The sequence below is a fragment of the Plutella xylostella genome, chromosome 10 (genome assembly GCF_932276165.1).
Source record: "Plutella xylostella chromosome 10, ilPluXylo3.1, whole genome shotgun sequence".
Taxonomy (NCBI): Eukaryota; Metazoa; Arthropoda; class Insecta; order Lepidoptera; family Plutellidae; genus Plutella; species Plutella xylostella.
In genome coordinates this window covers 1,066,942-1,094,053 of record NC_063990.1, presented here as the reverse complement: position 1 = coordinate 1,094,053, position 27,112 = coordinate 1,066,942, and the positions used below count along the sequence as shown (strand labels likewise).

The window sequence follows — 27,112 nt, the reverse complement described above, 5'->3', positions numbered from 1 at the left end:
TTGAAACAAACCTTATTACGTTACAAAAATTTATTCAAACTATAATCTTCATAATCTTTTACCAGCTTCGTTACAGAAAGAAAGATAAGACAAATGATTTCAGTACAAAGTTGTCTTAAAACTTAACTATAAAATTAAGATTTACAAAATAATTATTAAGTAACATGGGCAAATAGAAATGGTAAAAGTAAAATGTCATTACTAATCTAACAAAACAACAGAGTAATGTACCAATAAAATAGTAAGTATTAAACTAAAGGGGTTATCATATCTGGTAAAAGGTTGGTACCTTATATTTTTCAATGTTACATACTTACTATACAATTTCTTTGAATAAATATTGAACCAACTACACAATATTGGATATTATAGCAGTAAGTATATTTTAATGTTATGGTCATATTTTATATCTCTGTAAACATAATGTTAGCATTATCACTGTATTGGCAGTTTTGTTGCCCTGCTGAAATGAAGCTTGGCCTACAGCAGGAGTAGTCCAATCAAACATATTCTTAATTTACAAACATATTGGAGTAGCTGAAGTCTGACCATACACTAGCCAGGTTCATCCAGGCATAAAACAGATTCAACCAGGCACTAGCCCCTGGCGTGAGCACAGATACAACCAAGTACAAGGTCTTTACACCATAATGTCATGCAAGTAACTAATAGAAGTTATTAAATTAATACAAATTTGTTCAATATTTGGAATTAAACTATCACTTTTTACAATATTATGTTGCAGCTAATATAAGTCACCAAATAGCAATATTTTTCATATATCTAAATAGAGGCAATTCAATGCACTCATATTTCCAATCCTCTACCTAAACTAAAGAAATGAACACACCTTTTGATATTTACAGTCCTATTTGTGTTAAGTGTTTTTGGCTTGTTTTTATCTGACAGCTTCAGATAGCAATAGGTTGACAATGAGATCATGCAGTTTACTCCCATGTAGATATTTGTCCAGTATCAACATCTTGCCAGTGATCTGATAGAGTAATCCGGTGCCATTGCCAGTTATAGTACTGATTTGATTCAACTCGTATGTACAATCAAACCCTTTATATTCACTGAAGGAGTTTATTTTCATGAACATACTTAGAAATAGTTTTATCAGTTATATGATTCAATCATTCACAAATTATGAATTTATATTATTTGTACCATAAACTATTGAAGGCTTGTACCATAATCCTATTATCCTCATACACAATATTGGAATTTAAATACTAAAAGTAAATGGTTAATATATTTTATGAATGATCATTAAGCTTTGGCATCCTTAAAATTCTATTTTTTTGTTACAATTATTCCATCTCTTTGATCCTCCTGCACCTTATCAGATGGCAGACATTACACACTATACACATCCCATCATCTACATTAGTGTATTAGTGATGTAAGTTCATGTAAGCCTATAGGTGATGCTTGATAATGGATCAAGATTGTATGCAAAGCCAATCTAACCTTTACCAATGAATGAATACCACTCACCTTTGCTAGAGATAGCTAGCCTAATAACCATTATAATAGTGTGTGATTCAATAGGACGGGTACAAGCTCAGTCTGCCCTAGGCAATAGAGATTGTGACATTGATACCGAGGTTGCCGTTATCAGCAAACAGTTGAGCTAGGGATGTGTCAAACACCAAGCAATCGGAATTCATAATAGCAGAAGAAACTCCTTCATGTATGGAGCGAGGCATGGCTTCCCATGTGAGGCGTCGCCTGTGGCCGTTCAACTCCAATCTGTATGCAAAGTTTTCTGCTTCCTTTCGAGATCCTATAAGCTGAACAATGGCAAAGAACTGCTGATGTCCATCAAATTTCTCCTGCTTCTCCAGCACCAGCATGAAGTGATGGTTGAAGCAGGACTGCATCATGACCCAGTCCACTGCGCCGGGCAGGTTGATGTCCGTCGCCAGGAACACAATGTCTTCTCCTTGTAGGGTGGTGATGCTCTTGTGAGACATCATCAGATGGGGCATTACCTGGTCGAGACCACCCTGCCACTTGCAGGAGGCGCCGGGGCAAGGGCAGGAGTAGGGTCGGAACTCGCAGGCCTCCTCGTGCTCGGCCTTCTCAGTGTGCACGAGGGTGACGGTGCAGCCCGTGTTGGAGTGCTTGCAGGGGAACATGACATTGCTGGCCACCTTCTCCATGGCGAGGTTGCGGATGTTGCCGAGCGGGCCGCGGCACGTGGGGCAGCACGACAGCTTGGGCCGGCAGCTGGAGCACACCAGGTGCCCGCTCTGGCACTGCAGGATGGGCGGCAGCACATAGTCGAAGCACACGGGGCACTCGAACAGCGACGCCAGGTCGGCCGACATGGCCGTGGGCACGCCGCCCAGCGCGGGGACGCCTGCCACTGCACAACCGGAACCGCTAGCTCCTCCGCGCCTCTTGTTGTTTGTGCTCATGACACCGTCACGCTCAGATTAACCACGACCAGTGATCACCGATCCACCAGTCCGAACAACTTCACACGGTCGCGATCTGCGCTATTTCATTTGTAGCCTTCGACTGCTGATTTTTTGCGTCTTGAGGTCGAGCTGCAGATCATTTCCATCACAACTTCGGGGTCAGACTAGCGTTTTGCACAATAGACTTCTTGGGATTGTTTTCATGTAGGCTAGTTTAATCGATCAACCCTATCAGGGTGCTCGATCGAACAAATTTATTTCTATCACTAGAAGGAGAGGGTAATTTTGCAAAGAAAAATTTACGCAATTACACTAATTCACGAAAACAAGACCAATTCATTCTTAGATTTATGACAATTTGACAATAAATGTGACAGAAAGACAATCAAAACCAAACCAACAACGATGACATGACTTCACCATAGACAAAGAAGATAGTGATGTGGCTTCTGCAAGTCAATGATTTTTTTGTCTGTGGTGACGATTGTGATGTTTTTGATTTTGTGAGATTGTGATTATATCGTTTTCAGGTCATATCTGCCGCGCGATCCTCGTTACCTTATCGTTACCTCATTAAGTAGTGATCGTTTTCTAAATATGATAGGTTAATTTTAGCAGAATAATACTACAAATCGGAAGTTATTATTTTAAGGCCTCATTTTTTCGTAATGGTCACCCTGCAACCATGTGACGGAACGGAAGCGGAAATGTTAATGTTTCGTGGGCGGCAATGGAAATATTGACAAGTTGCGGTAGTTCATTAGACTTTAGTAGACTACTACTTTAGATTAAATATTAGTTCTGATTCTGTAATCGTTTTCGGTAAATTTAAAATCCTAACTAATATTATAAATGCGAAAGTAACTGTGTCTGTCTGTCTGTTACTCTTTCACGCCAAAACTACTGAACGGATTTAAATGAAATTTGGTATACATACGGTCTAGACCCTGGGAAAGAACATAGGCTACTTTTTATCCCGGAATTCCCACGGGAAAACTTTTTAAGGCGAAGCGAAGCGCGCGGGAACAGCTAGTTATAAATAAATGTTCAATGTTCTTTACCGCTTTTGATTTCAGCTAAAATGATTCCTGTGAGACGTGTGAGACTATGGAGACGTTTGGAGTTTTATCGTTTTAAAATTTCCTAATGATTTTGTCAAACGACTTATTGTATGAGTCGTTTCCAATTTTAAGAGCGGTCACAGGATGTTAGCTGAACATAAGGTGAGTCGGGGCAAGCGCGCCATAGTTTTTTCATAGATGAATTCAACTCAATATATCTTCTCTATTTACTGACCTAAACATGTAAATTTATAAAATTTACAATCTTTGGTTATTTGAGATAATAATGTTACGTTGATTAAGTGAATATACTGATAAATTTAGGATATAATGCTAGTTTTTTAAAAACATGGAGATAGGCGCACTTGCCTCTGAAAATGGGGCAAGTGCGCCTACACAAAATAAACCGCCAAAAGTAATGCTTAGCAGAAAAACACCAAATTTACTTGAAAGAACGTCAACAAAAAAACACAATACTTTTGGGTTATTTTTGAAAATGGCAATACAAAATAAGTTACGGCCATCAAATGAAATTCGGGGCAAGTGCGCCATATCTTTCGAGTCAGGGGTTCTCAACAATCATAGGTGGGTAGCTTTTTGAATTTTGATAAAAACTTTAATGTATGTGTAGATGAAATTTTATACTGGCATAAATTATGAAAAATCACAGTAATAGGAAAAAAAAACTTTAATTTCAGGCTATAATTATATTTATTAGCATAAAAACAAAACGTACAAAATTTTCATAAACAAATTTAACAAAACTTACTAACGATTGGAAAACCAATCACTGCCAGGTATGCCATTAGTAAATGGTGTATCTATGTTATTTTTGTTAACATATTCACCAACAAGCTCTAAAACTTCTGTCCGACTTAAGCCAAACCCAAGCTTTTCCATCACATGTACACAATCAGCTAATTTTTGCTCCGTTTCCGATGACAACGCAGTGGGTCTACCTTGTGTGAGTGACTTTTGGCCTCTTCGACCATTTACATGATCCATTATTGTTTTACGGGGTATATCGTATGTTTTGGCAGCTTCATACCCAGATAATCTGAATACTTAGTTGAATATATTATTGCTGTATATCATGTATCATTCTGTGTAGGTATATGTATATAGTATTATATGGGTATATATATATTGTATTTATTTTGTTGCTTTATTTGTTTATTTAGTATATGTAGTGTTTATGTAGTGTATTATACTCTTGCACCACAACTACCTCTAATCCTATTTTTTAATTTATATAACTCTCTTCCATCCAAAGGTTGTCTGGTAGAGATTGCTATAAGCAATAAGGCCGCCTTTTTGTACTGTTGTTATTTTTAAGTTTTATTTTGTATTGATTCTGTTTTTTTTGGTGCAAATAAAGAGGATTGTATTGTATTGTATTGTATTGTATAATCTACCTGATTGAACCGCTTCAATTGCTTCAAATAAGGTTTCCTTGGACCAAGAAGGACCCTCAGTTTTTCTAACGTAATTACGAACCATCTAAAACAAATGCAAAAAAACACCTATTTCAAACCTATAGAAACATCCCCCAAACACGTGAACCGTACTTGGATTGTGGGTCTTTAATAACTGAACATAGTTTAGTACAGTACGGGAAAAGCTAAGCGTAACAGATTGGACTTTGTACCGTTCTTAATTAATGCGTCGTATTTAAGAGTTAAATTTAACTGCGAGCGTCACATTTAGCTTGGCCCCCACTGTAAATTAATAAAATGTATGTAGCCAAATTTTTACCGAAGATTCGGTAAGAACTCAGTACCTACCGAGGTCTTAGAGCAATAATCTGCAATACAATAACATACATGTTCCCTACAAACGCAAGGACAGTCCCGAGTCAGTTATACTATGGCAGGTTACCAATTTATATTATAAAATTAGCATAAAGTGTTCTCGAGTTGTGATACTAGTCACTTACCAAGCCTCCAGTATGAATTTGGCTAAATAAATAAAAAAAGATATCAAAGGCAATTTTGGAAATAATCGGCCACCTTATGGTTGGTAACCCCTGCCTTGGGGCAAATGCGCCATATAAAAATGGCTGGTCCTAGTACTCAGGCGCACTTACCCCTCTCGAAAATTTTTAGGTTAAGATTTATAATTGGCTAGAAAATTATTAATTTCGCTACTAAAAAGAAAAATACAAGTAAGGATTTAAAGGAAATCTTTTAAATTATACACTCACCTTATTAGTTTCCCCAAACACTGATGATTTTCTGAGATTTTAATGGATTTGTAACACGTGCTCATCTCGTAATTGATGTTAAAATGACACTAAAAATAGAATGTCCATTATCTCAAATTAGAGCAAGCAGAGCCATCTGTGATTTAAACCCGGAACTTCATTTGATTTGTTCCATGGATGTAAGATGTCGTTAAGAGTCCCACATCAGTAGTTTTTGAGATAATAGGGGGGGGGCGCTCTTACCCCGTAGGCGCGCTTGCCCCGACTCACCTAATATAATTTAAACCTCGTTTCCAGTTTGGGCTTGTAAGTAAGTAGGTACAGATAGGCCCTAGTAAAATGTATGCTTCAGTTTTTTTGAGTACTTATACAGATGTCTCTAGGTAGGTATTAATGTTTTATCTAAACCATATTATAGTTTTAGATCATTTTAGTTATAGCATAGACAGGTAGGTATTATTAATACAGATCTATCTTAGCTAAATAAGCTACATTTAAATACCCTCTTTAATAGGTAGGTGCCTATATCTTACTTTTTATTTACAAACAAAATATTAAAAAGTATGGTTGTTTCCAAACTGTTTCATTTGTGTTTGTGTTTGTAAAAATTTACTTAAGTATAACTTAGATATTATCTACCTACCTATATGCTTGAGGGAAACGCCTGTCAAATCATGTCATTAAATAAACAATGCCGACAAACTTACCAAGCACTAGCAATCGCAGCTTATTATGTGAACGCAAGCAAAAGTAAACAATAATTCGTTTACATTGAGCAAGCAATCATCTTAACCACTACGGCTGTCTTTACGCTGCATGGCTGTTTGTTATCAGAAAAAAGGAAAAAGAAAATTTAGTCTGTGGAAAGCCGCGTTCCTGAACGAACGTATTCGCGCGCGTCTTTTGTTTCTGCATTGTGATGCGAGATTGTGTTTTTTTTTGAAATAGGAAGTTAATGTCAGTGTTTTTAAACTTTAATTTACTGCAATACTTAGCCAAAACAGAACTGATTTGTGAATTTTGTGTCGTGATTCTAACTGACGATAAAATAATTAGTGGTTTTGTTATGTTAAAAAGTTTGCTGTTAAGTTAGGTAAGTTCAGTAAAGTTTCAATAGTACTTTTTATTAGTGTACCTACTTGTTCGTAGTTTTAGCCTACCTACATGTGAATTTATGACGTTTATTTAAACTAACTATGTACCTACGTCATAAACTGACGTGTAGGTATCGTGTTTATGTTGTAAGCCTTCGTTATACAAAATAAATTTTATCTTGGTAGTTACTTTATCAGAAAAATATCAGTTTACGGTTCATTACAGGAATTCTATAAACCGATATTTATTATATTACATCTATGGTCTATGGACGTTTAGTCTACATACTAAACCTATATCGAAAACTATACCAATACTCTATACCTAGCTAACTCTCCCTATTAAGTATAATTTAAAATAAATTCATGGGTTACATGGGTACAATGTATGTGACATCTAATGTTAGAGCAAATTTTAATCGATCCACTTATTTATCTAATTGTTAGGTAATTTGTAGATAAGTAACTATAATAATAAATAATATGTGGGGACATCTCGCACACGGCTATCCGACCCCAAGCCAGGCAGAGCCTGTGATATGCGTATCAGACAGTTGATATATGTATCTACATAGATAGTGTTTAAACAAATATCTGACCGGCCGAGGATCGAACCCGGGCATAGCCCTTGGCATAGCAGCCAGGGTCACTAACCACTACACGATTTGGTCGTCAAGTACATATTTAATGGTGAATTAGAAAAAATAAAAAAGTACCTAAGTACTGGTGGTATTGTTCTTAACTGCTGCTCTCCAGTTGCTCACAGTGAATGGTTTCTGACAAAAAAAGGTTAACAAGTACTTACCTACTTTACCTGTTTTTGTCAAATTATGTGACCGTGACTTTACAGTCAATGAGTGACCAAGGCAGGCTTCCGAGATTATATCTTGTATGTAGCTTTAAGTGTATGCCATTGGTGCATGCAGGGATGCAGACCTTAAAGTCATTCATCATACATCATATTATACACCTATGTAATAGATCATCTACCTGCGTGCATATACCTAGGTAATTACGGGCAATGAAAAGGTTCCACTAAGAAAAGCACATTTTTTACCTAAACGGTAAAGGCTAGCTCAATGAAGCCTTCTAAAACATTGCAGTACAGAGCATCAGGATATTACCAACTAAAAACGGTAATATTTTGTTCCAATTTTGAATTAAATGTTTGAAAAAATTGGGGTCGTTTGGTTGTTTGGAACTTTTTCATTGCCCGTGAGTGTATTATGAGAGAAAAATTATTAAGAATCCAAATATTATTAATTCAGAGCGATTTAGGAAACACACGTAATATTTTTGGGGTGGGTCTAATATCCAGTACCTCTGGTCTGATCTCTACATAACGTACCTACCTGCTATAGAAAATTGTTAAAGTCCGTGGTCTTTGATTTCACCTATGCGTTGTTAATTATCTAACTACTATACCGTAAAAAAATAACGTAACTAAACGGCTCACGCTATAAACCCATTCATTTACAACTTTCATGTCAGTTGAGTTGTATAACTCCATAGAACATCTATAACTCATAATTTGTACTACGGATATAAACCGCAAACTACATTTTGCCATAAAAAATAGTCTTCAAAAGCGAATAGTCCATTAATTTTCCATCACTTCAATGTTTATTATACTATACATCCGCTTATTATTTGCTTGAGATTTATTTAGATTACCAAATTTCCTCCCGTACCTACGTAGTAAGTACGTAGGTATATACCCATTTCTTATCATATTTCCGCTAAAGTTGATGATTTAGCTCAACTGTGACTGATTTGTTGTAGCAGGTACAGAGTTTACTATGGTTTTGTAACTGTTCCAAGGTTCCAATTGTATCTGTGGTTACGTCTTACTATAAAAGAGATAAAAACTATTCAGAAGACATGGTTATTTGAGAAATTATTGTGTGGTTACCGCTCATCGTCGTTATGTTTGATATAAATTTATAAGAGTTTTCAATGATCTAATTAAAAATAACTTTTAAACCGGTATTTTAAGCACTAAACATAGTGTAACTAATCACGGAATAGCTAACTATTCCAATAACAATCCCTTCCATCCTAAACCAACCACGCGTACTTAGTATGGCCTAGGGCCCAGTGTTAAAAAAACGATAATCTTGGTTCCTGTCGATATAGTGTAACTAAGTACATTAGTAGGTTTAAATGCATATCGTAACATGAAGGTAACGGTGGGTGCTTTGGCCCAGTGAGCACTGTTCTCACGGCCAACACGAGACCACTGCTATGAGAAGATTCCCTACTAAGATAATGAGGTACCTACCTACATGCACTATCGTAGTGGGATATTTAACAAACAACACCAGCTCATTCAAAGATATGAAAAGTAAAAACAACAAAGAAAGAAGTGTTTATATACAGTCATAGAATAACAAGATGATACAGTGCACTGCACAGTGCACACACACTAAACTAAAAAATATATCTGTCCCTGCATGAATCAAACCCGAGACATAGCTTTAAAATGTTGCGCCGTACGGACATGGTGGCTATCTCTCGATCTATAATTTTATTAAGCTTACGAAGCTTACAAATGAGCTTTTCGGATTGGCGAGGTGTGTTCACGGCCAGTGTTTATGTTTATTGGCGTTAATTTCCCCTACATTGGGCTTTATTCGCCACTAAATCTTCAAAACAAGACAGACAGTGGCTGTAATTACCTAAAATAGAGGGAAGTCACTAACTAACTACACCGCCTACACTTTATAAATAACGAACAGGTCAAAAACAAAAAAGTAGAGAGTACAGTGGTATGGTTAGACCTTAATTTGTTATTTGAATTTAATACATTGGTACATTTGAACTCCCGAATGGAAGGACAAGGCCGCTCTATAATTAAAAAAAAACAGTTGGCTGTTACTTGATCTAACTAGCGCAGGAAATTGAAAAAAAAATTAACTTCTGTTAATTTTTATCAAAAAGAAATAATTTCGTCGTTCCTAACTTTCCTAACAATGATGACTTTTTAACGTAACGCATTTTTAATATAAGTACCTTCAACAAGTTTTTGGCAAACGTAACTCGGTCGATCTATTGAAGGAACTTCTTACTCTTACGCTGCCTCATGGGAGATTGGCCGTGGTCAAAATATAAAATTGGCCAAATCTTTATATCATCATTAGCCTATAAAGCGGTCCACTGCCAGACGTAGGCCTCTCCCAGCAAAGCACGCCACTGGATGCGATCTTATATGAATGATGTTTAGCCCCAATATCTCCATAGTCGGTTATCTAACCGCCCAGGGATTGGTTCATCAATTATACGTCATCTCCATATGTACGGTACGGACCGTACAGTAGATAAATGATAAGAGTTTTTGTAACTGTAAATTGATTTATTGATAACCAATGCCTTATGATAATGATGGGGATGAGTAACCGACGCGATTGCTGAAAGTATACTAATGAATACATGGAAAATTATTGGTTTGTTGTAAAATGATCCGCTGACGCGGCGATGTACGAGTTGCGGCTCGTACATGCTCCCGGCGAGAGATGAAAACAATTGATTTAATTATAGATACTGATGATAATAGGTATTTAATATTAATAACTAATTTATGATGGGGATGATGTAAACTAATAACAGGATGATGCCATTTTTGTTTTAAATTCTAAATTGTAAAGTCTCTAGTGCGATTGATTTTAACCGAATGTTTGAATGGATTACGAAAAATAGGCGAAGTAGCCTTATTCACGACACTCCGCGCACTTAGTGGATTTTCACTGAAACACGGCACTCTTTGATTATCTACTTGAACACTCGATAGCTCTGATTTTACACTATGTACACTACACTGATGCTGCTGAAGTGGGCCGGCTGCCGCCGCCTCGGCGACGCTGCCGGCGCGGGCGAGCCCGGGCGCGGCGGGGGCGGCGGCGGCGGGGGCGCGGCGCGCGCGCAGGCCCCGGCACGCGTACACCGCGCTCACCACTGCTGCTGCTCCGATCACCAGATAAATTGCTACATAATGATGAATGTCATGTTGTGATAGACTCTCTGACAATACTCCTTCTGCTTTCATCTGTTTTATGCTATTCCTTATATTGGTCAATATCTTTTTATGATCGCTAACGTTCATGATATCCTCTGCTAGTTTAGTGCTTGGTATTGATATATTTATAATGTTATTTATTTGGGGAATCTCGATTTTTGCCAAATCTGATGATATTTTTATCTGATTGCTGATCTGTTTATGTGCGAAAATAGTAAATGATTGTCCTTTTACAATGCAATCCTCGCTGATTTTTGCTATGCCAGCATTGCTCAGCTGTTGAGTGGTGACGTAACTCTCACACATGAGTCGAACCGTGCATTGTCCGCAACAGAAATATAAATATGTGTTGACGTTGCTAAGCTCATGCCAGGTATCCCGACACGCAGAAGTTGAAGTAGTGCACTGTTGTGTTGATGGGTTACTGATACAATAATGGTTGATATCTGACGTCATCTGATTCACTGGTCTTGATAATAAACAGATGTAAGTTTGTGTGTCGCCTCTAAGGCAGTTCTGTATATCGATTTCTGATATCTCAATAAATAGATCTTTATGCAGGTTTATCGCTAAATGACTGGCTATTGGCTCTACATTCATCATTTTACCTTCTCTTTCAAAAGGAATGGGAATGAGCTTGTATATTTCGTAGTTGTCTCTTGTCACGAGGGGGATTCTGATTTCAAAAATTAAATAGTCAGGTTTCATGCTGGCCTTGACCTTTAACATGTGGTATATTTCATACAATTCAGTCTGTATATTCTTGATAGGTAGAGATAAATCTTGAAGTTGCCCAGATATGATATTTAGTTCGTCCCGAACTTGTTTTGGTGTTAGTAAATGCATATTGAACCTTCCGTAATGAATGTCTGTAATAGTATCCATCAAGGTATCTTGAATATTTCTCAAGTTCACTGATAAGCTATTCGCAGAGATTGACATTAGTGCGAAGTCATTCATTGATCTAGAATTTTTCAATTCAGCTTGTGTGTTACTGATCGTCTGCTCAAACTCATTTATATGTTTATTAAAAATCTTGTGCTGCTTGTCCATGGCGGTTTCTACTCTTTGTAAAAGATTAAATTCAGCCTCTATAACCGATGTCTGATTCTTCCATAATGATGCCAAATGATTCTGATTGGATTTTATAAGCGTTATGTCTCTTTGATATTGTTCGGCGAATTCATCGTCTAGTACTCCGAACAGGCTCCTGGCTAGCGACCCGACACCGTTGATAAGCCCACGCCGCTGTCTCGGGCGCGCGCTGTTTTGCTGATTCAGTACGAGTTGGTTATTAAACTCGATCTCCTCGTAATCGTGACGTAATTGTAGTATTACTACGTCACATTGTTTATGTTCAATGACCTTTGTGCAGATGTTGTCCATATGATTGATATATTGCTGAAGAAGTTTTGTACCTTGCCAATACGGTTGTAAATCGTAATACGCAATCAGCTTCCATTCATCCTTTACGAGTCGCATGTTTGATATTTTATCGAAGTAAATTCTTTGACTATTATTAAATGCTGATATTTGATAACTGCATTGTGCTGATACAAACATAAATAGTAAAACCATGAGGATAGAAAGATAACTTCCTTTCTTTCTCGGATATCCTTTTGATTCTCTTTCTTTTCTTACAGGCTCCACTCTTTGGTTTTCTGTGTTTACAGGTAGTTTTGATAACTTTACCACGGGTCTTTTATAAATGCCGTTCTGTGTTTTGATGGTGGCGACTCTCACGTAGCCGTCCTGCCCGGGATGTACTTCGAGCACGCGGCCCATCGCCCACTTTCCAGCTGGGAGATTGTCGTCACGTACGACCACCAGATCGTTGATATTGATATTTTCTTGTGGCTGTTGCCATTTACTGCGCTTTGATAGTTGACATAAGTACTCAGTCTGCCATCTTTTCCATATGTCTTGGAATATTTTTTGGGATAATCTCCATCTAGTTCTTTCATCTTTCTCCGTCTCGATGATTGTTAGAAGTGGGCCGCTTGATAGAAAGTGAGCTGGAGTTAGATAGTTGATGTCGTCAGGATCTTCGCTGATAGCACACAGTGGCCTTGTGTTCAAGCATGCTTCCACTTGACATAGGATAGTCGAATATTCCTCAAATGTAAGTTTTTGGTTTCCTATTACCCTTACAAGATGATATTTAAGACTTTTCACCGCAGCCTCCCACAATCCTCCTGCACTAGGCCAGGCAGGTGCGTTGAAGTGCCATTCTAAGTTCATTTCTGATATTGCTGCGAAGAACTCTTCATCTAGAGTTTCTTTGAGGTTGATATACTCTTTTTGGAGTGTCCTGCTGGCTCCACAAAAGTTGGTTCCGCAGTCAGAATACAGGTGACCTGGAACTCCTCTCCTCGCTGCCATTCTGCGCAGGCTGGCGAGCATTGCTGATGATGAAAGGTCCGAGACCAACTCCAGGTGGACTGCTTTCGTTGCCATGCAAACAAAAACGGCAATGTATCCTTTTGTTGTTTTTGCTCCTCGTCCTTTATTCATTTTGATATCCACAAACCCGGTGTAATCGATTCCGGTGTGATAGAACGGTCGTGTTATGTTTGTTCGTGCTTCTGGCAAATCGCCCATGATTTGATATTGTTTAGGTGGATTCTTCTTCTTACAGATAACACACCTTGATAATCTTTGTTTCACAGCTCTGTTACCTCCGATTATCCAGTATTGTTGACGCAGCCATGATAAAGTAAGGCGGGCGCCTCCGTGAAATGTCATCATATGTCCTTGATCTATTAATAAATTTGTCAGATGGCCTGAGTGGGGGATGATGATGGGGTGCTTCATATTTTCAACAATATGTGCGTTTTTGATTCGTCCACCGACATGTAAAACTCCATCCTTCATGAATGGGTTCAATTGATACAGTTTGCTTTTAGGGTCAATTTTATTGCTTTTTTGTAATGATTCCATTTCATCTGCAAATTCAGAACGCTGCTCGTTCATAATGATTTTCATCCTTGCTTGATTAAGCTCTGACGCGGTTAGGTAACATGGCCTGTCTTTGTTTTTTGATAAAAAGCGCATCACCCACGCTAGGACTCGTGTTGGTCGAGTAATATTGCTATGATTGTTTACAATTTCTTTTATGATGTCGCGTTCGTCCGTCTTGACCGACGCTAATGTTTGTTTTGATTTCTTTTCCTCTTCATTTGTGGTATACGAAGGTTTTATCTTTTCGTCCTGATGATTAAAAGATGATAACCACTCTGGTCCTTGCCACCATAACTGATTATTCTTCAATTGCTCGGCTGAGATGCCACGGCTGGCACAATCAGCAGGGTTTTGACTTGACTCTACATATCTCCAGCCTTCGGGTGGCATGATTTTTGTTAATTGCTGAACACGATTTGCTACAAACGGCTTCCATCTCGTTGGTTAAATAAAATATGGCATGATCGGTGTTATTGCAATAGGCACATTTAATTGCTGATCCGGTTGCTTTACCGGACTGATATGGTTTTTGCGTTGCATTGTTGTAGAATTTCCTGGGGCTATTCTGATCATTTCGGTATTGATTAAAATTAGTTTTTTCTTGATAAGGCCTTTTAGTTTCAGATGAAGATGATGTACCTTGCTGATTCTTGTCCTGCTTACGACGGCTTGATTCTAATGATATGAATTTCGTTTCCAGGAATTTTATGAATTCGGATAATGATGGCAATTCCTTCGGGTTTTTTAGCGAGGTGATATATTCATTATTTGATTCGGAGTCTAGTTTTTGGCTGAGTATAAAGACAAGCATGGGGTCCCAAGTGACGATGTCGACGCCTAGGTTTTGTACCGCGAAAAGACATTCATTTATGGTATCATGTAGACGTTTGATATGATTTGCTGATTGAAATTGCATAGACGGAAGGTTCATGAGAATGCTCATATGCGAGTTGAAAATTAATTTATTGTTATTGTATCTGTTGTTGAGAATCTCCCAACTGATTTCATAATTGTCGGAACTGATACATAGATGTTGAATTAATTTCTGTGCTTCTCCCTTAACCTTGGACTTAAGAAATTGCATTTTTTGGGCTGCTGATAATGATGCGTTGTTATGAACAGTTTCCAGAAATAAATCCTTAAACGATGTCCACGTATGATAGTTTCCCTCAAAGGTTGGGATTTCGACCTTTGGAGTAATTTGATCGTTGTGTTTCATAGACCACATTTTCTGATTAATTGACCTTTTTAAATTGTTGTACATGTTCTCATTGCTACTGAAACTATTTTGATATTCTTCATATCCCCCGTTTAGGTCGCTATCGATTTCTAAATGAAGTTGATCGATAATAGACCAGCGAGATTCCAATGTTTTTAGAGCGTCTTGAAATTCCCACTTCTCCTTGATAATATCGAGATCTATGTATGCTACAGTGCGTGAAAAGGCTCTGAAATTGCTGCTTTGCCTGCGCAGCATTTCATCCAGCTTGCTGTTAGTACCCTGCGAGTACGTGGTGGAGGCGGAAGCACCTCCCGAGGGCGAGTGCGACCTTGATAATGCTGACGGCTTTAAGGTGAAGGCAGCAGGTTTCCCCTGCCCTTCGATTGGCAATGGTTGATAATTCATGATAAATGATTTAGCTGATAGATAAAGATCGTTAGTTTGTTGATAAATATTGTCAGTGAAATATTTCCCTGAGCGATCTTCGTATTTGCACAGGTTGATATGATTTGATTGGAACTCCTTCCAATAAGATTCAAGAGTGTCCAATCTACGTTTGATAAATTCAGGTGTCTTACGCTCAGCGCCATCCTTCTTGAAGTTGGACAGCAGCTGCTTTATAGCACCTACGATTTGATCTTGATTAGCGATGATAGACTCCATTTCCATGGTAATTTATGATATGATAAGCTCACAAGTAAATGGAATGATCTTACTTGAAAACTCGACGATGATACTTGCTGTAGTTCCGTTCGAAGCTCCTGCTATTGATACAGGCTCCGTGAACTGATTCCAAAGTGCTGATACTCAGAACACTCCCACGTTACAATCCAAGTCACTGCAATCCAATGTTCTACGCGAAACTTGAACTAAACACGCGCGATGTCCTGATTTTTCGAAGGACCAACATGTACGGTACGGACCGTACAGTAGATAAATGATAAGAGTTTTTGTAACTGTAAATTGATTTATTGATAACCAATGCCTTATGATAATGATGGGGATGAGTAACCGACGCGATTGCTGAAAGTATACTTTCAGCAATCGCGTCGGTTACTCATCCCCATCATTATCATAAGGCATTGGTTATCAATAAATCAATTTACAGTTACAAAAACTCTTATCATTTATCTACTGTACGGTCCGTACCGTACACCATATTAAATTCTTGACAGATGTGTCAAAAGTCAAGCAATAGTCCCTGTTTATGCTCTAACCCACTATGGCGAAATTGGCACTTATTATGATGAAGAAGTAGCAGTTAACAAAATGTTCACACTGCATGTCAGTGCAGTCACGCGTGTCGTGTATGTCGCGTGGACAGCACTCGTGTAACTTTCCATCTGCATCGCCAGTCTTCGTTATTGATCGACAAATACTAATTAATCGATCAGAATAGATTTATTTCCCGCATTATGAGGAAATCTCAACGATCTCGGAGGAAACTAAGTACTTAATTCTCCGGATTGCACCATAACAATCTGGCACAATTACACTGTTCCTATAAATATACTTAATAAAAATATAGGTATTAAATTTTTTTTTGGTACAATTATATTTTGTAAACAAAATTTCCCTTTTGATGGATTCACGACTCTACTTGAGTAGCAGATTCTAGTATGAAGTACCTAACTCTAGTTGTACTTATAATCTAAAGTAACATTTTAAATAGTAGGTAATACCTTGCGCGAATTTTAGATAGAAAAAGTAAAATTTTGTGACTGTTACAAATATTTCGCTGATTCATAATTCTCTATTTTCACTTGTATCTTATCGCGTCTGTAGATTGGAACATTTATCGGGTTTCAACTAAATCCAGTATTTGTAACCGAGTTACTGTTATCTTTACAATAAGGCTATAATGTCCGTATCGGTTTTCTTTTATATGCTTTGACCACGAACAAAGGTTAGATATTTTCGTAGTTTGCTCAATACGTATCACATACAGGGTTATTTGCAAGTAGACCTGATCCTTTCAGGAGGTGATAGAGGAAGGCATTTCCAGTCGATTATACCCTATAATGCATTATCCGAAAATTAACCATTTCTAAGATATTTAATATTTAAAGATTTTTTGAATTTTTGCCAAAATTTCATGTTTAAAACCGAAAATAAAAAAAACTAGCCATATTTCAATACTTTTTTTGTTTGTTTAGCATTAGTAACATGTTAATAAACTAATTAAAATAATCAAATGTGCAATATTCGACTAAAATTAGACACAATACCTCAAAAAAGATAAACATTTTAAAAAAATATTCAAAACCTAAAAACAAATAAGTTAAATTAAAAAAGAATTTCATATAACAATTTTTTGTGCACTTTAGCTTAAAAACATTGTCAACTTATAAGCTTCCAAATGGGATATTTCAAAATCAAATCGATTTTGGTATCACCAAGATATGGCCAAAACAATCAGAGAAGGCGGAGAAAACTCAACAGGGGTTTCCATACTAAAGTGAACAGGGACTGAAAACCATCACACTTTTACCTTTAAATTGCGCTAATTTTGTTAGTTTTTCTGTTGAATTTTGTCCGCCTTCTCTGATTGTTTTGGCCATATCTTGGTGATACCTAAATCGATTTGATTTTGAAATATCCCATTTGGCAAAAATTCAAAAAATCTTTAAATATTAAATATCTTCGAAATGTTTAAGTTTCGGATAATGCATTATAGGGTATAATCGACTGGAAATGCCTTCCTCTATCACCTCCTGAAAGGATCAGGTCTACTTACCAAAAACCCTAGATATTTTTTCATCTAGTTTTTTTGTTATAACGCGTTAACTATTTAGTTACCTTCCTTCGCCTATGTGCCGGGTTGCCGACTAGCTAGTCTAATGGACAACATTTCAAAAAACTAAAGCTGCTATAAATCGAAAACCATTTCGAGATTTAGCTCTAAAGGCCACAAAAAGAATGTTTTTGTATTTTTTGGATGTATCATTTTCAAGAAAATCATAAAATAGTAAAAAAGTGCTGATGACGTCATGCATCAGGTGCGATGCATTTTGATGATCAAAGCCTATAGATTTAAAAACAAAGTAACTGTCACTTTCATTTTTGATTGACGTTGACGTTTTATCGTGACGTTGTTGTTTATTTGGGTCATTTTCATTAATTCTGTTCTGACACTTTCTGACTATTTTTTTTATTTATTATTAAGAGATGATCTTTATATAATATGACCCAGAGCATGCCACCGCCTACACAGCTGAAAAAATGCTTCTGCTAATTGTTTTACATGATAAGTACCTACTTTCCATCATTAGAAATATCAAGGTCATTTGAAAATGACCCATTTGTTGGTTGGCATGTAAACAAAGTTTAAATGTCACTTGTCAGTGTCATTTATGTTTTTTTTCAAGACTCAGGCAATAGACAAAAATAAAAATTGAGCCTGATATGTGACGTCACTTCCAGTTTTAAAATAATTAACTTTAAAGTTAAAAATAACATGCAAAAATTTATGTATATACAAAATAAAAAAATACGGGTCCACTATTTTTCTATAAACTTTCCGAATAACTAATAAAAATATAGGGTAAAGAAAATGAAATGTTGTCCATTGTAAAAGGCAACACAACATAAGGGTTCTATCTATACTGACGAAAAACGAACGAACGAGAGCAATCGTGCAATCGGCACGTTTACAACAACATAGAGTCGTGGCTCGCACAACAGCATCATCTTAATTTTTCTTCAGTATAAAGTAACCCCCAATAACCGCTATCGCGCTGTGTATTTAATTCAACTCGATGGTCGCCGCTGCCCGCTGTAATTGGCAGTGTCTTTGTTCCGCCAACTAATTGCCGCTACGCCTGCGCCTGCGCACACTTCCGAGTACAACCCGCGCGCCGCGCGAGTTGACTTGGCACCCGAAGGGCTAGCACGGGGCGCGACAAAAGTTTTTGTTGCAGCACTGGTGACTTTTAGAGAGGCTTTGGTCTGATTATTTGTCAGGGTCCATCAAGAGGCAGCTTATTAGCTTAGGAGCTCTTGTTTTGCTAATGTGTCCACCTGTAACCACCCTGAGCGTAATATGTAGTTGGAGGTATCTATGTACCTATGTATCTATCTAATAAATAAAAAAAATAATTACATTAGAGCAGAATTGGAGCATTTGAGCCTCAATACTTAAAGAACCGCATCCAATTTTGTTATTGCCGGGCATATTAAATAAAAATCGTAGCGTAAAAGATCGCATTAGATGGAAATCGGTAAAAGAGTGGTAAATAGAAACGTTTACCGAAGTACAATAATTGATATTTATGCCTTTTGCTACTGCCTTAAAAGTTTAACAAAATTCAACGATTTTACAGGTCTTAAACGTAAAGGATGAATGGTTTTTAAACGGTAGTCCCAAATGAATGAAGTTGACTTTAAGTTTTCATTATTTGGAAAAAGATTGGAATCGAATCAAAACCTTATCTTACCAACAGACTTTATTTTACTCCCCCTTTTTAAATCAATATTTTGCAAACATTGGCAGCTACAGTTAATTTATACGCCGACGGTATCATAATACTCATAATACCACGCTTTGTGATACCAAATTCACAGGGAAGTGAGTTCCCACCGGCGAACAATCCGTCGTAACGGTATCGTGCGGATGTTATCTGACACTGCACTATTATAATTAATAAAGTCACATCACTATCCGCTAATGTTATCAGTCAGTATCACACGCAATAATCTGTTCCTAGTTTTTGTGTAGGTAGTTCATTTCTTTCTTTGTGTTATTTTAACTTGTGCACTTGATCATTATGTTGAGGTGGAAATTAATAATGAGCTGAATTCACTTCATTTCATTTTACTCACATAGGTACTATTATACTTTAAACTCAAATTTGGGACATGGAAAAGGGAGATTTACGCAGTCAAATAAAAAAAAAAAAATTCGAACTGAGTACTTAAGTGTTTTAGGTTCTGAAATTGCTAAATTTAAAATAGGTGCCTTTAGAATGGCTAATCTATCAAAAATATACTTCAGTAGTGGAAAGAAAGTTATTTTTATTTGTTTATTCGTATTGTCGCTCATCTCATGAATAGTAGTCGTCAACATTTCATTACCATTGTCTCGGCACTCGGGATCCATTCCCATCAATTGCAAATTCATTTATTCGTTATTACTTATAGCTATTACATACACTTTTCCGTTGCAGACGCTTGGTAGGTGTGTCTCTGTTATTGTGTCTCTAATAATTGGGAAGACAGTGGATCACTTGGGGCTGTTGCTTGCAGATGAAATTAAAGATAAGTGGAGTTGTGTGTGGGAAAATAGCAGAAATGACGGTACTTTCCTAATCATATTTTGTAAAAATACATAATATAAAATATTATCATACAAAGCAAATTGTGCTTCATCAACATCATAAACTAAACTAAAAATACTATTGACTTACTGGTGACTTGCACCAAATATTTAAACGTATTTAAATCTATGTAAAATATGCAAGAGAGCAATAGATTTAAATAGTTGAATTGTTTGGTGCAAGTCACCCTAATTCTTCCAAACTTATTTTGACGAGTTTTTAGAGCGATTCGTTTGATGAGTTTATAAATATCTGTCGGTCAAGGTAACTCGTTCAAGTCACTGCCCAGTCAAGTAGCCACTCGCTAAGTACTTGAGAATAATTCGGTATAGATTGGGGAACGTAGGGGCATACTCAAGTGTAACACTTTTCGGTCAATATTATTATTATTTACGTACTCGAGTAGGTACATTTTTTTAATTATACCAATCCTGCGAATAGAATCTAAATTAATTGTAGCCTTATTGCTGAAAGTTTTCTCTACCAGGAAACCTTTTGATCCGTATAGTTTACGACGTACCTACTTACCTGTACGTCCTATGTGTAGTAGGTATGTTAGGTCTCAGACAGTATAATTCTAGGTTAGTCAATCTAAGATCGTGCCATATCTTTAAAGTAGAACTGTCGGGATATTTCTTTGTAACAACTTGTGCCTTGTATGGTGTGACGCCGGAGCCTTGTGATCTGTGGTGCCACTCTTGAAAGGCAATGTATTGCGTCTGTCTTACGTTCCCAACATTTAAAAAAATCATAACTTCTATTCAGAGGCGTTTTTCTAAAAACTCAAAATACTAATATTACCAGCTAGGTAATGCCTAATTCGAGAACCTGGAAATAATATAATGCCTACAATTTACAAGTTAATTTGCAAAAAGGCCAAAAAAGCCTTTTTCGGCCAAAATATAAAATTGTACATTCTGGGTACTTGTTTCTTAAAAAAGGCCTTATCTTGATGAACATTTATGTATTTCTACCTTTTGTTAAGTAAATCGATTTTGAAGAGAAGTTATGATTTTTTTATTGTTGAGAACGCAAGACAAACGCAATACATTGCCTTTCAAGAGTAGGGGGGCTGACTTGTGTTTGTACAGTAAGGGGCAGATAAAGCTGACCCCCCTCAGAAACATTGTTAGTATGATAGGGGGGTCAGGTTTCTCTGCACCTGACCGTACATGTAGGGATGATCAAATGAATTGATGGTGAAAAAGAATGTGTGGACCATAACATGTGTATTGTAATGGTCCACAACATTCCTATAAATATGTATACAATTAAATGCACAGTACATCTTATCTCTGACAGCTGTTTACCTTAAACAATTTGTTGCGTGATTCAACCGCACATTTAAGGTGCGCTAAGTTTTTATGGGAATCGCTAGACATAATAAATAAAGTTTTAGATAGGACACTCCTTAACATATTACTACAACGAAGAATCTGTCCTTAGAACAGGGTTTACATTGAATCACTTTTTATTTTTTCTCCATAGGTGTAAATTTTTGTAAGATGTAGAGTTTGCTTCCTACCTTATAAATACGTCTGTACCTAAGTCTCTACTCTTGTCCATGACCAATTCAACTATCTCTTTGAACAATACTTGCTAATAGTACAAAAAAAAGAAAATTAGTTCCGTATACGAATAGCATTAAACTTATTTTAGTCACAAAATTCAAAGAAAGTCTACGTCTGTTTGTCCAAGACTAAATAACAAGGGAATTACTACACAATTGGCGTTGGTATCTTGCCATAAAGCGGCTCATTTATTTGTGCTCCACACCTTGGGCCCGGCTTCTGTTTGACCTTGAGGTCAACCTGAAGGGTCATGTAGGTGCAGTAGCCAAATTAGAGCTGTTTGATTACGTCACCGCAACGGAGGACTATTCTAGTGCTGGAAACGATCGCAAGTCAGTCCTCCCCGACTGACTATAGCTTGCAGAAGGGCTGTATGTGGAATTGGATATAATATTTAGGGTGGTTTCACAAATTGCTGAGTATTGCAAATCTATTTGGAAGTAAATTATCATTGACTCTCTACTATTGACGGTCATGGTTATACTGAGTGAAAATACTTAAAATATCATTAAGGGTGACTTGCATAACAAAGTTAATAAAAATGAAATAGTTTGTCTCTTGCTCTGACAGTATAATGTCAGAGAGGTCATAGATTTAATTTTGTTAAAATTATTGCATACGATTCATATTTGGCTTAAGAAAATATGATCATGTATCTGTATTCCGACAAAAACTCAAGTGGCTCCCAATTCGCCTTCGACGGAATACTCACATACTTTCACTACTTTATTCGGTACTGTTCAATCCTTGTTCCCCAACATACCTTAAGGAGCGTTTTGAGTTGAGATGCTCTACACACAGCCGCTCACTACGTTCATCTCATAACTTTCGCCTTCATGTTCCCTCTTGCACCACGGTGTTTTATGAGGGTTCCTTCACTTTTCAGGCTGTTAAATTATGGAACGATCTGCCCATGGAAATCAGACTCGCACCCTCTCTACCATCCTTCAAAAACCAGCTCAGACAGCATTATTTAAATTTAGCTTATCCAGATTAGAATAAACCAGCATAATATATATATATATATATATATATATATATATATATATATATATATAGATATTTATTATGGTATGTATTGTATTATTACATATAAGGTCTAGGTATATAATTATTAATAGCTATGTAGGTTTAAAGTATTTATATGTGTTCATAATATATTTAAGTATTATTGTATGTAGGTATTTACACATTGTTCATAGTAATTATGTTGTATTTTCTCTTGTCTTGTCACACGTTACCCCTTTCTTTATACTTTATATTTCCTTTCAATGTGGTTGTCTGGAAGAGATTACTTTTAGTAATAAGGCCGCCAATTGTACCATTTTTCTTTTCTATGTTTGTGAAACTGTTTCTGTTTGTGTGCAATAAAGTGTATTTTATCTTTTATCTTTTATCTTTGTTTAACTTTGTTATGCAAGTCACCCTATCTCTACCAAAAAGCAAAATCGTTTTAGCCTGTCTCTGATGTCCAGAGTAGGGAGGCGAGTTAGAAGAAATTGACTATTAGGACGGCATAGTGGTGTGGTTATGGTCATGGGCACTTATCGTTTGTTTAAATAAGATAGAGTAGTACGACCTGATGTAGTGTCATGGTGTGGCTTTGTTTACTGCTAGATAAAATGCTTACATTGATAATTATGTGAGTGTAGTTATGCTAGGAATGTTTGTCACATTAATTGCAAACTGTTTTGTAATTTTTTTTTTATAGTTACAGAACAAATAGTGCCTTGGCGAAAATAAATTTAAGTACTTATTGATATATAATATTACTATGTTATTTTCCGGCTACCAAAGACAAATCCCTAAAAACGTAAAAATAAAAGTATTGGGTATGACAGAAACTCCGAACACAAACCTAATTACCTAATGCCTGCATTTATTACTAAGTAAAGTGTTTAAAAATGTTTTCCTTGGCGTGCTATAGCTACTATAGTCTAGTGTTTATCACCATGAAAGGATTGGCCAGTGAGATTTAGCCCCAATTTCTCCATAGTCGGTTATCTAACCCACCAGGGATGGTTCATCAATTATACGTCATCTCCATATAAAATTCTTGACAGATGTGTCAAAAGTCAACCACTAATACCTGGTTATGCTCTAACCGACTATGGAGAAATTGGCACTTAGCCTATTGTTTTACTTCCTTTATCCCAAATATGAAGAACAAAAAGAAGCCTCCTTTAGTGAGGTTCGTGTCGTGGTCTTGGTTTTTTAGTGTTTAAATTTTTAACCGACTTCGAAAAAAGAAGGAGCTTCTTAAATTCGTCTGTATGATTTTTGTAAGTAAATAGGAAGGTACAACTACGTATAATGTATGACACTAGTATAGTACCTGAGTACTTTGGTTTTGTAGAGTATGTTATGTTATGGAACATTTTACATTTGTCTAAGGAATCTGCCCATGAGTGATGAAAATTAGCATGTCTTGGTTTTTGATTAGCGTTGCTTAAATAATTATCACAAAAATACTACTTTATTTTATAGTAAGTATACGTACCTAGGTATACTCGTATTTTTTTTTTAAAACAAAATTCAATACAATGATTAAGTATTACAGAAATTTATACTTTGAAATAAACTCTCAAACTCAAACTCAAAATTTTTTATTCATCGTAAAAATATAAAATTTTCTGATGAACGTCAATTTTTACAAACTACTCTCCGTTCGGATAAGGGGGGCTCTTTCTGTCTAAGGAGAAGAACGGAGGCAAGAAACTCCTGAGCCATCTTTTCAAAAAAAGACTTCATACTAGTTAGTATACAATACTTATAAGCTTCATAATTATTATAATAATAATATGAGTAGAGCTAACTATTTATCACAGCCATGCATTAACGTCCTCTAAGTAATCATCAATTTTATAATAAGCTTTTTTACAGAGTTTCTCTTTGTTAATGTAACACTTAAACTTATTCTCTGGCATTTGAGTAACTTCTGTTGGAAGCCTATTATAAAATCTAATACAGTATCCTAAAAACGATTTATTAACTTTCGCTAGACGCATCGCTGGAAAAGCCAGCTTGTGCTTGTTCCTAGTATTAATGTCATGATTACTGCCAATTGTATCAAAAGTTGAAATATTCTTTCGTACATACATTAAATTGGAAAAAATGAACTGACATGGAACTGTAAGGATGTTAATTTCTTTAAATAATTCTCTCAATGAATCCCTGGAACCAAGTTTGTATATAGAGCGGATGGCTCTTTTCTGTAATACAAATATAGTTTCAATATCAGCTGCTCTACCCCAAAGCAAAATGCCATACGATAATAAGCTGTGGAAATAACTAAAGTAAACTAATCTGGCGGTTTCAACGTCGGTCAGTTGTCTAATTTTCCGTACAGCAAAAGCTGCGGAGCTCAACCTTCCAGCCAATTTTTCAATGTGAGGTCCCCACTGTAACTTTGAATCTATAGTCATCCCAAGAAAGACAGTATCATTAACTAGGTCCAATTTATTCCCATCTAGAGTATCGCATTGTCTAACATTCGGCAGTGTAAATTTAATACATTTCGTTTTCTTAGAATTCAATAGAAGATTATTAACGGTAAACCAATCGTGTATGTCAGATAGAATTGAATTAATTTCATTAAAATTATTTTCTCTTCTTTTAACTTTAAAAAGCAAAGAGGTATCGTCAGCAAATAAAACTATATTAGTCAATTTTTCAACCATAAAATGCAAGTCATTAATATAAATGAGGAATAAAAATGGTCCTAGAATAGATCCTTGAGGGACGCCTATTTTTAAAAATCTAATGTCTAATGCCCAATGTTAAATGTAAAATTATTCGTAGGGTATTAGTAATGCATAGTACTTACTTACATAGTATCTCAATAGGTAAAGTATGGTGCCGTATTTTTAAAGCAGTTTCTAACTCATCGATATTTTCACATCGAGATACATATATGCGGCGGCAAAGGTACTTGCGAAAACGTATGGAATGCTGATTATTGCTGTTATTATTTCCTTCAGTTTCACGTTACAACTGTAATGTTATTGTTATTAGCTTCATGTTTTGTACTTATGCTATTTCAGAATAGAATAAGTGTGAGGTGGCAGGTTGCAGCGTTGCATACAAACCCTCATTTGTTAACAGGTGAAATGAAGTTTCTCAAAATATGAACGAAAAATACATCAAACTACAGTGAAACTATAAAGTCCTGAAATTAATGTTTGAGGAACTAAAATTTTCAGGAGCCTGGCACCATTAGAAAAGAAACATAAAAGTCATAACAATTGTTTATGTCAATAGGCGGTTGGCTGTTTTTTTGAATTTTCTTATTAATTATAAGGATAATCTAGTTAAAAGCAACAATTTACGCTTGGTTGCAATTAGGAAGATGAAGAAAAATATTCGTAGTCAAGCTAGTGAAGTTATTTATCGAGTTTTAATACAATGTTTAGCGGAACATCAAGCTGGACACATTTTGACGAATTTGGAGGATGTTTACGCTCGTACAGCGTCTATGACGGGTATGTAGCATTGTACAAATTGTAATAACTCATTTTTTATTAGTACCAACGCTTCATTTCTCGATAAACGTAGGTTTAGAGCCCAAGTCGAACATTGTTTACATACCACTGATTTTAGGTTTCATCTGGTTTCAGTTGAGTCAAACCTTAACATTTTGATACTTGAAGATATATATGTTTGTCTACTTACTAAATTCACATTGTGTGAATTTGGGGGGCATTGTGTAACTCAAAAATATTTTTTTATTTTATTTTATAGTTATATCGGACCAGCGTGCCAAAAAGGGCAAAATATGGAATATTCCTAACTCCTGGAAGAAACAGAACTGGCCGTCCAAAAAGAGAAATTGATGTCTTTACTATGTGTGCCCTTCGTCAACAGATCCAGTTTTTTTATACAGTTGTAATAACGTTATCTAAATAAATATTTATTGGTTTCACTATTAGCCTTCATATTAACACCTTCTAGCTTGTATAAGAGCTTTTTTGTGGATGGTAAGTTGTTTTTAAAATACATAAATAGGTAGGAAGTTAACAGGCAAAATTTCAAGTATCAAAGTCAGTTATGTTTCGCTATATAGGGCTGCTACATGAAAGATAGCAGTGCCCTCATTTAATTTCAGGACTTTATAGTTTCACTGTACCTACCTATTATAAAAATTATTTAACCCAATCATAGACAAATCGAATATATTATGATATCCAAATTAAGTAATATTACCTATAGGTATACACGTTTAATAAAAATAGCGTGAATGTATGT

General features: G+C 36.2%; 2 protein-coding genes across 3 annotated transcripts in view; one reads left to right on the top strand and one right to left on the bottom strand.

The window, feature by feature from the left end:
* Positions 1–12: 12 nt before the first annotated feature.
* Positions 13–2,831, bottom strand: LOC105382923 (E3 ubiquitin-protein ligase SIAH1A). Its single transcript, XM_011552908.3, has one exon. The coding sequence runs from the start codon at positions 2,424–2,426 to the stop codon at positions 1,578–1,580; it is 849 nt and encodes a 282-aa protein (XP_011551210.1). The 5' UTR covers positions 2,427–2,831; the 3' UTR covers positions 13–1,577.
* Positions 2,832–6,529: 3,698 nt separating this feature from the next.
* The window catches only part of LOC105382953 (adhesion G-protein coupled receptor G2), a 33,455-nt gene continuing 12,872 nt past the window's right edge, over positions 6,530–27,112 (top strand). For both annotated transcript variants that reach the window (XM_048623380.1, XM_048623379.1), the window contains exon 1: positions 6,530–6,786. The gene's annotated coding sequence lies outside the window, so the exon portion shown is untranslated. The remainder of the gene's footprint in view (positions 6,787–27,112) is intronic.

What these genes read in the sequence shown, in the direction of transcription:
- LOC105382923 (XM_011552908.3), bottom strand. Translation starts at nt 2,426, where the DNA reads ATGAGCACAAACAACAAGAGGCGCGGAGGAGCTAGCGGTTCCGGTTGT.